At 43.0% G+C, this 12213-nt stretch overlaps 1 protein-coding gene across 1 annotated transcript; it reads left to right on the forward strand.

The window, feature by feature from the left end:
* The first annotated feature begins 412 nt into the window (after positions 1-412).
* LOC116504792 (zinc finger protein 208-like) lies at positions 413-11830 on the forward strand. Its single transcript, XM_032212023.1, has 3 exons — positions 413-494; positions 2535-4615; positions 9707-11830. The coding sequence occupies exons 2-3, from the start codon at positions 3059-3061 to the stop codon at positions 11294-11296; spliced, it is 3147 nt and encodes a 1048-aa protein (XP_032067914.1). The 5' UTR covers positions 413-494; positions 2535-3058; the 3' UTR covers positions 11297-11830.
* Positions 11831-12213: the final 383 nt, after the last annotated feature.

The raw sequence follows: 12213 nt of genomic DNA on the forward strand, positions 1-12213 counted from the left end.
CAGAGGGTGAGTTGAAGTCCCAGGCTGCCAACCTTTTCTTGCCTTTTTCAGCTGAACATATTTAAAAAAAAGCTTAATCTTCAGCAATGCCTTGAACTGCCCTGCCAGGAAAATCTCCAATGATTTTTCCTATGCATTACAAAGTGCTGTCGAAGGCATAAAGCCGGCCAGGATGCTTACTGGTCATAAGCACGGAGTCAATGAGCACGCCTTAGGGTAGAACGAGCGTGTTCTTCCCCCTTATGTCGCTAGATGGCGATCTATAGAGAAGCAATCTTCGCGCGTAAAAAGCAGGTACGGTCCAAGGGCAACAGAGGGAGAGCAAGAGAGGTTGGGCTGCAACGAGTTGAAACGATAGAGAATTGTATTCCTAGAGAGGATGTGGAGGAGAGGAGGCGAAGGGCAGAGAAACCTCTTCCGGCTGAGCCACGGGAGGGTGATGGTGTCGGCGGAGCCTCTTGTGCTCCTTGGAGGCTCGAAGCGGCTCCTGGGAGGTGAGTGGAGGGAAGGTCGGAGTAGAAGCCGGGAGAAAGTCGGGCCCTTTGGGTTCCTCCACGGCGCATAAAGCAGCAGAAGCAACGAGGGTGAATCGTGTTGGCTGCTGCTACTTCATGTTCTTTCCCTCCCCAAATTGTATTCCCCTGGGGCTGCACGATTTTAAACCTCTGCCTGTGATTTTACCAATGGGAGATTTAAAAATAACATTTATCTCATGTTTCTCTAACGCCCATTTTAAACACCAGCTTTCAGGTACCTGTTGATTTCTTGTGATTTTTATTGCCATCCGGTTTTCCTGGGAAGCGAGGAGTTAAATGGGCAAAACAGACGCTTTATATCTTGAATAGGAATTGGGCACCTTTTCATCTATCAGGGTCCTCCCCCTCTTTCTAAAATTTATTTTTATTTATTTATTTGTCAACATGTACAAGGTAACAGGTATTAGTATAGGCATGGACATTTTTGCATGAGATTGGTACAAATAGATGGATATAAATAAGTATAACGGCCATGAACACATCAGTACATATCAATGGGGACAGTAGGACAGCGACGATAGGCACGCTGGTGCATGCACGGCCTCCTTAGGGACCATCTCAGGATCTAGAGATGAGAGGTATGAGATCCTAATTTGATTTTTGGAAATTATATTTAGGAGTTCTATTATGAGATTCTTTGTATGGATATAAATTTAGACAGAAATCAGTCATACTATGGTCACTGTTGGAAAAAGGTTCTGTGATTTGTAGGTTATAAATTGAGTTTAAACTGTTGCAGAAGATGAGATTAAGGCAGTTGTTGAGTCTAGTGTTATTAGTTGCCAATTGATCCACTCCCAAAGTAGTAACAACATTATACAGGGTCATATGTATGGTTTTGGTTGTGCATTCAGTTAAGGTCCAATTAATAAGAGGTAAATTGAGATCACCAAGAAAGATAATGAGATGAGGGCATGAGGCTGCCTTCATTAGTGATGCAGTTAGTTTGTTCGCATGATCAAGGTCGTAATCAGGGGCTCTGTAACATAATAGGAAGCGAATTGTGGTATTTAGTGACAGATCGCAGCTAATGGGAAGGAAGAGTTTTTGTGTAACTTAAATATTTTTCAGATCTAGGGACTTTTTATAGAAGATAGCAATACCACCACCTCTTCAGATTTCACAGTCAGACTGGTAGGCATGGTAGTCACTTGTAGTGGTAATGGGGTTCTAGAAAGGATTTGTTTAACCACGTTTCACAGACAAATAGGGTTGAATTGAGCCATATTTAATAGTAGGAGGACTTTCAACATTTTGTTTGCAAGGCTTCTTGCATTGAGTAGTTCGCATTTGAGATCTGTAGCGGTGTGCCTGAATAATCTTGGGGGTGTGCATGCCTAGTTTTGGTTGTTGGTGCATTGGGGTGATTGGGTTGTTGGGGCTATTGCTTGTTGGGTTGGTTAAAGGGACGTGAACCGTTGGTATTGTGTTTGATACAGTCGGCACTGTAGTTGATGCACAGGTCAGTTGGTCCTCGATCTTGGTGTCTTTTGACCTCTGTGCGGGGCTCACAGGAGCGTGCACATTGTAGTATGGATAGGTCGGGCTTTGAACACAGATCAAACAATTTTAGTGAATGGACTTTGGGACATTTTGCACACCAAGATACACATAGATTGTCTACATACATTCACAGGTATATATTTCTGTGCTCATATGCGTTCATACATGCGTCAAACATTTAAATGTAATATTATACCATACATCTGCTTGAGGAGGGAGCTGGACTAGAAGTCCTCCAAGCTCCCTTTCAACTCTATTCTGATTAACTGATTGATTGAAAAAGAGAATTTTATGAAGGCGTCGATATTTGAACCTGGATTTTGTTAGGCTTCTGTATGCCAAATCAATCATAATTAATATCAAGGTTAAAATATAATTTTAGTGTTTGTTTTTTTCATGCTAATATATGGGATGGGTTTTTTTTTGTTGCTTTCATATGCCCTGCAGCCATTTTTAAACAATAATGAAACTAACTGCTTTATATTAATCTTACAGAGAGAGAGGATGCCAAGAAGAGCACACTGGACAACAGAGAATGAGAATCAGCATTAAAGTGCAAAATAAGCCATCATTCAAAATATTTTCCAATTCCTCTGGAAAGTTTAAAACCTCTTCTTCCTAAACAGATGAGAGACGAGGGAAAGAATAACAAGAACACAGTTTTGAGCTGGAAAAAATAGAGGTCCTATGTATAGCCAAAACTGGCAGGCATTACTGAAAGCCTTTGAAGAAGGAAAGAATGGCTTGAACCAAACAAACACCAGGCAAGAGATCAGAAATATTTTTCTCTGCCTTAGAGCAGCCTCTGGCAATCCCGCAGACTGCCTAATGTGAAAAACAAAGACAAAGATTGCAAATCATATCTGATTGATGCATAAGCTGAACCACCACGTGAAAAGTCATATAAATGTTTAGAGTGCCACGGAAGCTTTACTCAGAATAGGTCTCTCGTCATTAGTGGAAGGACCCCTAACACAGAGAAACTCTACCAGTGCTCTCATTGTGACAAAAGATTTAGCATGCACACCAATCTGCTGATACACAAAAGCACTCACACTGGGGAGAAACCATATGTGTGTCTATATTGTGGGAAGGGTTTTCTGCATAATTCCAAGCTGGTGATACACCAGAGAACTCATACGGGAGAGAAACCATATAAGTGTCCAGATTGTGGAAAAAGTTTCAGTCAGAATTCGAACTTGGTGATACACCAGAGGGGACACACAGGAGAAAAACCATATGAATGTCTGGATTGTGGGAAAAGTTTCCAGCAGAATTCTAAGCTTGTAATACACCAGAGGACTCACACGGGAGAGAAACCATATAAGTGTCCAGATTGTGGGAAAGGTTTCAATTGGAATTCCGAGTTGGAAGTACACCAGAGGACTCACACTGGAGAAAAACCATATGAGTGTCCAGATTGTGGGAAAAGTTTCAGTCGGAATTCCCACCTGGTGGAACACCAGAGGACTCATACAGGAGAGAAACCATATCAGTGTCTAGATTGTGGGAAAAGTTTCCAGCAGAATTCCAAGTTGGTGATACACCAGAGGACTCATACAGGAGAGAAACCATATGAGTGTCCTGATTGTGGGAAAAGTTTCAAGCAGAATTCTAAGTTGGTGATACACCAGAGGACTCACACAGGAGAAAAACCATATGAGTGTCCCGATTGTGGGAAGAGTTTCAGTCAGAATGCCAATCTGCTGATACACCAGAGGACTCACACTGGAGAGATACCATTTGAGTGTCTGGATTGTGGGAAACTTTTTAGTAGGAATTCCAAACTGCTCATCCACCAAAGGACTCACACGGGAGAGAAACCATTTGAATGTCCTGATTGTGGAAAAGGTTTCAATTGGAATTCTGACTTGTTGATACACCAGAGGATTCACACAGGAGAAAAACCATTTGAGTGTCTGGAGTGTGGGAAAACTTTCATTCGAAATTCACACCTTGTGCAACACCGCAGGACTCACACAGGAGAGAAACCATATAAGTGTCCAGATTGTGGGAAAGGTTTCTATCGGAACTCCCACCTGGTAGTACACCAGAGGTCTCACACAGGGGACAAACCATATCAGTGTCTAGATTGTGGTAAAAGTTTCAATTGGAATTCTACCCTAGTGATACACCAGAGGACTCACACAGGAGAAAAACCATATGAGTGTCTCGAGTGTGGGAAAAGTTTCATTCGAAATTCTGACTTAGTGATACACCAGAGGATTCACACAGGAGAGAAGCTCTATGAGTGTCTGGATTGTGGAAAAAGTTTCAGTCAAAATTCTCACCTGATGTTACACCAGAGGTCTCACACGGGAGAGAAACCATATGAGTGTCTATTTTGTGGAAAAGGTTTCAGTCAGAATTCCTATCTGGTTAAACACCAGAGAATTCACACTGGTGAAAAACCATATGAGTGTCCTGAATGTGGGAAAAGTTTCATTCGCAATTCTGGCTTGGTGATACATTGGAGGACTCACACAGGGGAGAAACCATATGAGTGTCCAGATTGTGGGAAAGATTTCAGTATTAGGTCTAGCCTTATAAATCATGTAAGGTTACACACAGGGGAGAAACCATTCAAATGTCCAGATTGTGGGCAGTGTTTCACACAAAATTCCTCTCTTACCGCACACAAGAAATTCCATATAAAGCAAAATTTGATGTCTGTAGAGGAATCTTGAATTTCGTTTCTCTTCTCTCTTTGGAAGCCCGGTTTAGAAATTAACCATTAAATTTCTTGCCCTATTCTTCTTAGTCAAACATGCCTTCGTATCAAACATGAGTGAGGAGATCTGTGTTTCCTTTCTCTGGAGTTGTGTGGTTGTTCCTTTTCACAGTGTTGAGGAGAATGTTGGGCCAGAGGAAAGGTGCTGAGATCTTATGTTTGCCACCTTGAGTTTTTTCCCCACATATAATAAAGGCGGAATATAGATATGTACCGTATTTTTTGGAGTATAAGATGCACCTTATCCCCCCCCCAAAGGGTGAAAATCTGGGTGCGTCTTATACACTGAATGCACTTTTTTGCCTCCTGAAAGCCCACCCTGTGCATCCAGTTTTTCACAAAAAATGGACACGGAGAGGGTTTGGGAGGCCTGCAATGTGCTCCTGGGGGTAGGGAGGGGAAAAGTGACAAAAAAGAGCCTTTTCCTGCAAAAATGTGGGGGGTTTGCCCTACCCAGCCCCCAGGACCACTCTAGGCCTCCCAAACTCTCTTCATGCCCCGTTTTTCATAGAGAAATGGGGCATGCAGAGGGTTTGGGAGGTCTGCAGAGGGGGCTGGGGAGGGTAAAAACCTTTTTAAAAAATTACCTTTTCAAAATCTTGGTGCGTAATATAGTCCGAAAGATACGGTATGTATCAGAGGTGAGTTTCTGTTGGTTCGTCCTGGATCGGACGAACTGGTAGTGGCAGTGGTGGGAGGTTCCGCCCACCAGCCCAGACGCTTCTGGGCATGCACAGAAATGTAGAGCGATCAAGCAAACCGATAGTAAAATAAATTGAAACCCACCACTGACATGTATGTATGTATTTTTATTTATTAAGAAATTGTGTATGGCAGCGCAACTCAATTTGACTCCAGACAGCTTACAGCAATAAAACCTTAATACAGAAACCAATCAACCCCATATATAGCAAATAGCAAAATAAAAAAGCCTGGATATTTGGCATTCCCCGCGAGACTGAAAAAGGCCCAGTATCTTCCTCCTGCACAGCCCTTTCTCTGGCTGGCAAAGTCAGAGCTGCAAGCAGAGGGTGAGTTGTAGTCCCAAACTGCCAATCTTTCATTGCCCTCTTCAGCTACACTTAGAAAAGATCTGACTCTGCAGCAATGCCTTGAACTCCCCCACCAGGAAAACCTCTCATGACTTAACTGCTGGTAAAGGCATAACACCGTCAAGGATGCCAGCTGTCCAGAAGGGGGGAAATTACTCTTCCAGCCCTCTCTTGAACTTGGAAAAGAGTATGGGTGGTTCTCAAGTTGCAATGGCAATTAGTGCTAGTGTTGTCAACCCTGAAGCCATTTTGGAAACTACATGGCTGCCCCAGCAAGGCTGCTTGGAGCTGTGGGAACAGGAGAGGGGAATAAGAGACATCTGGGGATCTGTAGCCAAAATAAAATTCATTCTCCTGGGAACTAAGGACGTTCTCACCAGGTGCTGGGAAGGCGTGGACTGAAACCAGCTGGAGTTGGGACTGTGACCTGGCTGGACCATGTGATGGACACATGGACTGGGTGGGGGAGAACTTTGATTTTTAATGTGGGTGGGGAAAACCTCGGGACCTTCAGAGTCGGGTTTTCACCAGATGTGAAAATATGACATGCCCAATAAATCTTTGAGGAGCAGTTTGGCCTCGGAGTTTGATTGCATTGGGTCTGTTACTTAGAACCTGACAAGAGCTGCTTTATCAGGAGACAACTGGACTTTTTGGCTTGTCTTTGAAGACATTTCTCTTCTCATCCAAGAAGCTTCTTCAGGTCTGACTGGATGGTGTGGGGGTGGAAGGATTCCCAGTCCTTGCAGACAGCTGGTCATTTGCATTCTTTCGGGGAGTCTTTGAGGCCATCTGTGTTCTCTGGGACACCTAAGTAGTGCAAATGGGTATGGATCCTTCCTGGCCGCAGGATGTTTTCTGTCCTGTGTCCCTTCACTGTTCAAGACAGGCGCAGGCTGTTGGAAGTGAGTCTCTGTTGTCTGCACCTCACGTTGAAATGAAATGCTTCCTGTAATTCCCCCCCCCCCCCCCGCAATCCATTGAAATCATGACCTGGCTGACTGAGAATCCCCATAGACAATTGGTGCCAGACTTTCCATTGCTAAGAAGGGATGGAGCACCAGTAGGATATGCCATGCTGGTTATAAAGTAAAATCACAGGAGAGATAAGGGGTCAAGTTTCAGTCTTACAGCTTCTCTAAGTGGCAGAGGCAGGTTTTGAATTATCCTGCACAAAGACACACACACACACACATCCAAGGAAAAAAGCTATGGGAAACCAAGGGAGGCGCACTTTCTCCCTATTTGCACGTCATTTCTAGCCGCCCCCCCCCCCCCAAAAGGGAGCTTTCCTTTGGTTGAGTTGCCGTTTCTCGCAAAGGCAGTTTCGGCCTCAGCTCCAGGGACAACGAAGGCCCTCTCGGGGGACCTGAAAGAAAACGTTCGGGGATGGATCCTCAGGGAGAAAAGCTTTCGATGACGTCGATGTGAGTCGAGTAAGACTTGAAGAGAACATCTTCAAATGCTTTAGGGTTGAACGAGCATGTTCTTACGCCATATGTCACTAGATGGCGCTCTACAAAGAGGCAACGGTGCGGCGGCGACTGAGCTATTCTAGGGAAATTGGTGAGGCTAAGATTGAATGGGTTGAAATGACAGAGTAGTGCATTGCTAGAGCGGGTCTAGAGAGAGAGAGAGAGAGAGAGAGAGAGAGAAAGAAAGAAAGAGAGAGAGAGAGAGGGAAGGAGGCGAAGGGCAGAGGAACCTCTTCTTCCGGGTCACCCACGGGAGGATAATGGTGTCGGCGGAGCCTCTTGTGCCGTTTGGAGGGTCGAAGCGGCTCCTGGGAGGTGAGTGGAGGGAAGGTCGGAGGAGAAGCAGGGAGAAAGTCGAGCCCTTTGACTTCCTTCACAGCCTGGAAGCAGCGAAGGGGCAATGATGAAGTGTTGGCTGCTGCTGCTGCTGCATATTCTTTTCCTCCCCAAATTTTATTCCTCTGGGGCTGCTCGATTTAAAACTGCTGCCTGTGATTTCCTGCTGGGAGATTTAAAGAAATCTTGATATATTTTTCATATTTCTTAACCACCCGTCTCCCTCACCCTTCACGAATCACTTGATTTATTGTGATTTTATTGACATTTTTTCCCCCCAGCAAGCGGGGAGTTTCATGGGCAAATGGGATACTTTAAATCTTGCCTAGGATTTGAGCATCATTTCATCTGTTAGTGTCCCCACCTTTCTAAAATTAGATCAAAAGATTTGAGCAAATGCACTTCTGGAACATTTTGCACACTGAAATATACATATAAGGTCTACATACATAAATTGGTAGGTTTGTATTTTGAGCTCATATGCGTGCATATAAAAGTGATTTACCCAAAGAGAAAAGATAATCTTATCATTGAGTCAATATTTGATATTGGATCTTGTCTATGTCCCACATGAATCATAATTAATTTTAGAGGTGAAACCAGAATTTTGGTGTTTCTTTTTTCATGAATACACATGGTGGGGTGGTTTTTTTTTTTTTGTTGCTTTCACATGTTCTGAATTTATTTTTAAAAACAATAATATTAAAACTAACCCATTAAGATGAATGCACAATTTAAAACTGCTGCCTATAATTTTCTGCTAGCAGATTTGGGACATTTAAAGAAATCTTTATATAGTTTTCATAATTGGTAACTGCCCATCTACTTCAGCCTTCATGTAAAATTTGATTTCTGTTATCGACATGTTTTTTTTCCTGACAAGCGAGGAGTTTCATGGACAAAATAGATGCTTATGATTGAGTCAATATTTGAACTTGGATCTTGTTAGTTTTCTATACTTCAAATCAATCAATCATAAGTAATAAAGGTAAAGTTAAAGGTTCCCTTCGCACATACATGCTAGTTGTTCCCGAATCTAGGGGCTATGCTCATCTCTGTTTAAAAGCCGAAAACCAGCATTGTCTGAAGATGTCTCCGTGGTCATGTGGCCAGGATGACTAAATGCGGAAGTCACATGGAACGCTGTTACCTTCCCACCAAAGGTGGTTCCTATTTTTCTACTTGCATTTTTACATGCTTTCAAACTGCTAGGTTGGCAGAAACTGGGACAAATAATGGGATCTCACTCCAGTACCCGGCACTAAGGATTCAAACCGCCGAACTGCCAATCTTTCTGATCAACATGCTTCTTAGCCATGGAGGCACCACGTGCCACATCACATCCCATGTGTGCCTCCAGCGTTTAGTCATGCTCGCCACATGACCACTAGAATCGGGAACGACTAGCACATATGTGCGAAAGGAATCTTTATCGATTTTATAAGTAATATCAGAGATTAAAATAGAATTTTGATGTTTATTTTTTCATACTAGTATATGGGGTGTTTTTTGTTGCTTTTATATGTCCTGCAGCCATTTTTTAAACAATAATAAAACTAACCCATTCATATTACTCTTACAGAGAGAGAGAGGATGCCAAGAAGAGCACGCTGGACAACAGAGAATGAGAAGCAGCATTAAAATGCAAAATAAACCATCAATCAAAATCTTTTTCAATTCCTCTGCAAAGTGTAAAAACTCTTCTTCCTCAGCAGATGAGAGAAAAGGGAAAAAATAATAAGAACAAAATTTTGACATGGAAAAAATAGAATGTATGGAACTGAAGAAAACATTACATGAAAAGTTGAAGATAATTTCTAAATAGAGAAAAAATGGGGAACACCTGGAAGTGAGTGGGAAGAAAACATTCAGTGGATAGCCAAAATTGGCAAGCCTTTGAGGAAGGAAAGGATCAAACAACCACCAGGCAGAAGATCAGAAAACTTTTTCGCCTCAAGAATCCAAGAATATCAATGTTAGAAAAACCCAACAGACTGCCTAATGTGGGACAAACACAGAATGCAGATCATAGCTGATTATGCACGAGAGGATACACCCAATGAAAAACCATACAAATGTTTGGAGTGTGGCAAAAGCTTTACTCGGAAAAGCTTCCTTGTGATTCATGGGAGGACCCATACAGGGGAGAAGCTCTATCAATGCTCCCAATGTGGCAAAAGATTTAGTATGCATTGCAATCTGGTGAGACACGAGAGGATTCACACTGGGGAGAAACCCTTTGAATGTCCTGATTGTGGGAAAAGTTTCAGTCAGAATTCAAATCTGGAGATACACCAGAGGACTCACACAGGAGAGAAACCATATGAGTGTGCAGACTGTGGGAAATGTTTTAGACAGAATTCTAATCTCGTGAGACATCGGCGGACTCACACAGGGGAAAAACCATATGAATGTTCAGATTGTGGGAAATGTTTCCAAGATAATTCCAACCTGGTGAATCATCGGAGGACTCACACAGGTGAAAAGCCCTATGAGTGTCTGTATTGTGGGAAAAGTTTTAGGCAGAATTCCCATCTAGTGGAACATCAGAGTATTCACACAGGAGAAAAACCATATGAGTGCCGAGAATGTGGGAAAATATTTCGGTGGAATTCTCACCTGGTGGTGCACCAGAAAACTCACACAGGGAACAAACAGTACCCATGTCTGGATTGTGGGAAACGTTTCAAGCAGAATTCCAACTTGCTGATTCACCAGAGGACTCATACGGGAGAGAAACCCTATGAGTGTCTGGATTGTGGAAAAAGTTTCAAGTATAATTCTAGTTTGGTAATTCACCAGAGGACTCATACAGGAGTGAAACCATATGAATGTTCAGAATGTGAGAAAGGTTTCAGTTGTAAGTCTGAAATGGTGAAGCACCAAAAGACTCACACTGGAGAGAAACCATACGAGTGCCTATATTGTGGGAAAAGTTTCAGTCAGAATTCCAATTTGGTGATACACCAGAGAATACACACAGGAGAAAAACCATATCTGTGTCTGTATTGTGGGAAAGGCTTCAGTCAGAATTCCCACCTGGTCATACACCAGAGGACTCACACAGGAGAAAAACCATATGAGTGTTCAAAATGTGGGAAAGATTTCAGTTGCAAATCTGATCTGGGGAAACACTGGAAGACTCACACGGGAGAGAAACCATATGAGTGCCTGTATTGTGGAAAAAGATTTAGCATACATTCCAATCTGGTGAAACACAAAAGTACTCACACTGGGGAGAAACTCTTTGAATGTCCTGTTTGTGGGAAAAGTTTCAGTCAGAATTCCCACCTGGTGGATCACCAGACAACACATACAGGAGAGAAACCGTATAAATGTCATGATTGTGGGAAAAGTTTTAGTCTGAATTCCTACCTATGGAAACACCAGAGGACTCACACCGGAGAAAAACCATATCAGTGCACGGATTGTGAAAAAAGTTTCAGTCAGCATTCCTACTTGGTGAGGCACCGGAAAACTCACACAGGAGAAAAACCATTTCAGTGTCTTGAATGTGGGAAAAGTTTCAATCGGAATTCCCATTTGATGAGACACTGGAGGACTCACACAGGAGAGAAACCTTATGAGTGTCCCGATTGTGGGAAAGAGTTCAGTTATAGGTCTAGCCTTATAAAGCATGTAAGGTTGCACATAGGGGAGTAATCATTCAAACGCCTAGATTGCAGAGTTTTTATACAAAGTTCACACATCTTTTTAAGGCAAGATGTTCCATTGGTTGATTGTTCTGACTGTCTTAAAATTCTCCTTGTTTCTAGTTTGAATGTTTCCTTGATCAGTGTCCCATAGTTTCTTTGGCCTTCGAATCCTTTGGAAAATAGTTTATCCTCCCTCCCCCTGCCCTTTTTGACAGCCTCTCAAATATTGGTAGACTGCTATCATGTCACACCTGGTTCTGCCTTTCACTAGATTAGTCATGCCCATTCTTGTAACTGTTCTTCATACATTTTAGCCTACCAGCCTTTGATCTTGGCTTCCTTTCTTCTACCTTTTTCTTTCCTTCCTCTAATCTCAGCTGATCCTTCTTTCTCTGTCTGAGTGAGATAGTTCCCTTTCACGGAATTGAGGGCTACTGCTTTGCTGGGCCAGAGGAAGCCATTTTGGGTGTTCATTCGGTAGGTTTGCCGCCTTGACTTATTTCTACATACATGTAGAATATGTAGTATGTATGTATGTATGTATGTACCACAATAATATAGGGCAGTGATGGTGAACCTTTTCAGCACCGAGTGCAAAACTGGACCGTGCATGCATGCATGTGCATAGAGTGCCGGAAACACACCTGGTGGAAACTGACCAGCTGGCCCACGTGCCCAAGCCTTTATTTGGCCATTTTTTCAGGCCACTTTTGTCCTGAAAAACAGCCTGAACACGGCCTGAAAAATGCATTGGTTTTTGGCTGTTTTGGGTCACTTTTGGGGCTGTTTTCTGGTATTACGGTGCCCGTGAAGACCAACTGGCTGGCGCACATGTGCAAGCCAGAAATCAGAAGAGTAGCTGATGACAGCCTACGTGCCTACAGAGCGGGCACTGCATGCAACCCCTGGCACGCATGACAAAGG

The sequence above is a fragment of the Thamnophis elegans genome, chromosome 2, assembly GCF_009769535.1.
Source record: "Thamnophis elegans isolate rThaEle1 chromosome 2, rThaEle1.pri, whole genome shotgun sequence".
In the NCBI taxonomy this organism is placed as follows: Eukaryota; Metazoa; Chordata; class Lepidosauria; order Squamata; family Colubridae; genus Thamnophis; species Thamnophis elegans.

What these genes read in the sequence shown, in the direction of transcription:
- LOC116504792 (XM_032212023.1), top strand. Translation starts at nt 3,059, where the DNA reads ATGCACACCAATCTGCTGATACACAAAAGCACTCACACTGGGGAGAAA. An exon ending in TAAGGTTACACACAGGGGAG is followed by an intron (nt 4,616 to 9,706) that starts AAACCATTCAAA and finishes GAAAAACCATAC; the next exon opens with AAATGTTTGGAGTGTGGCAA.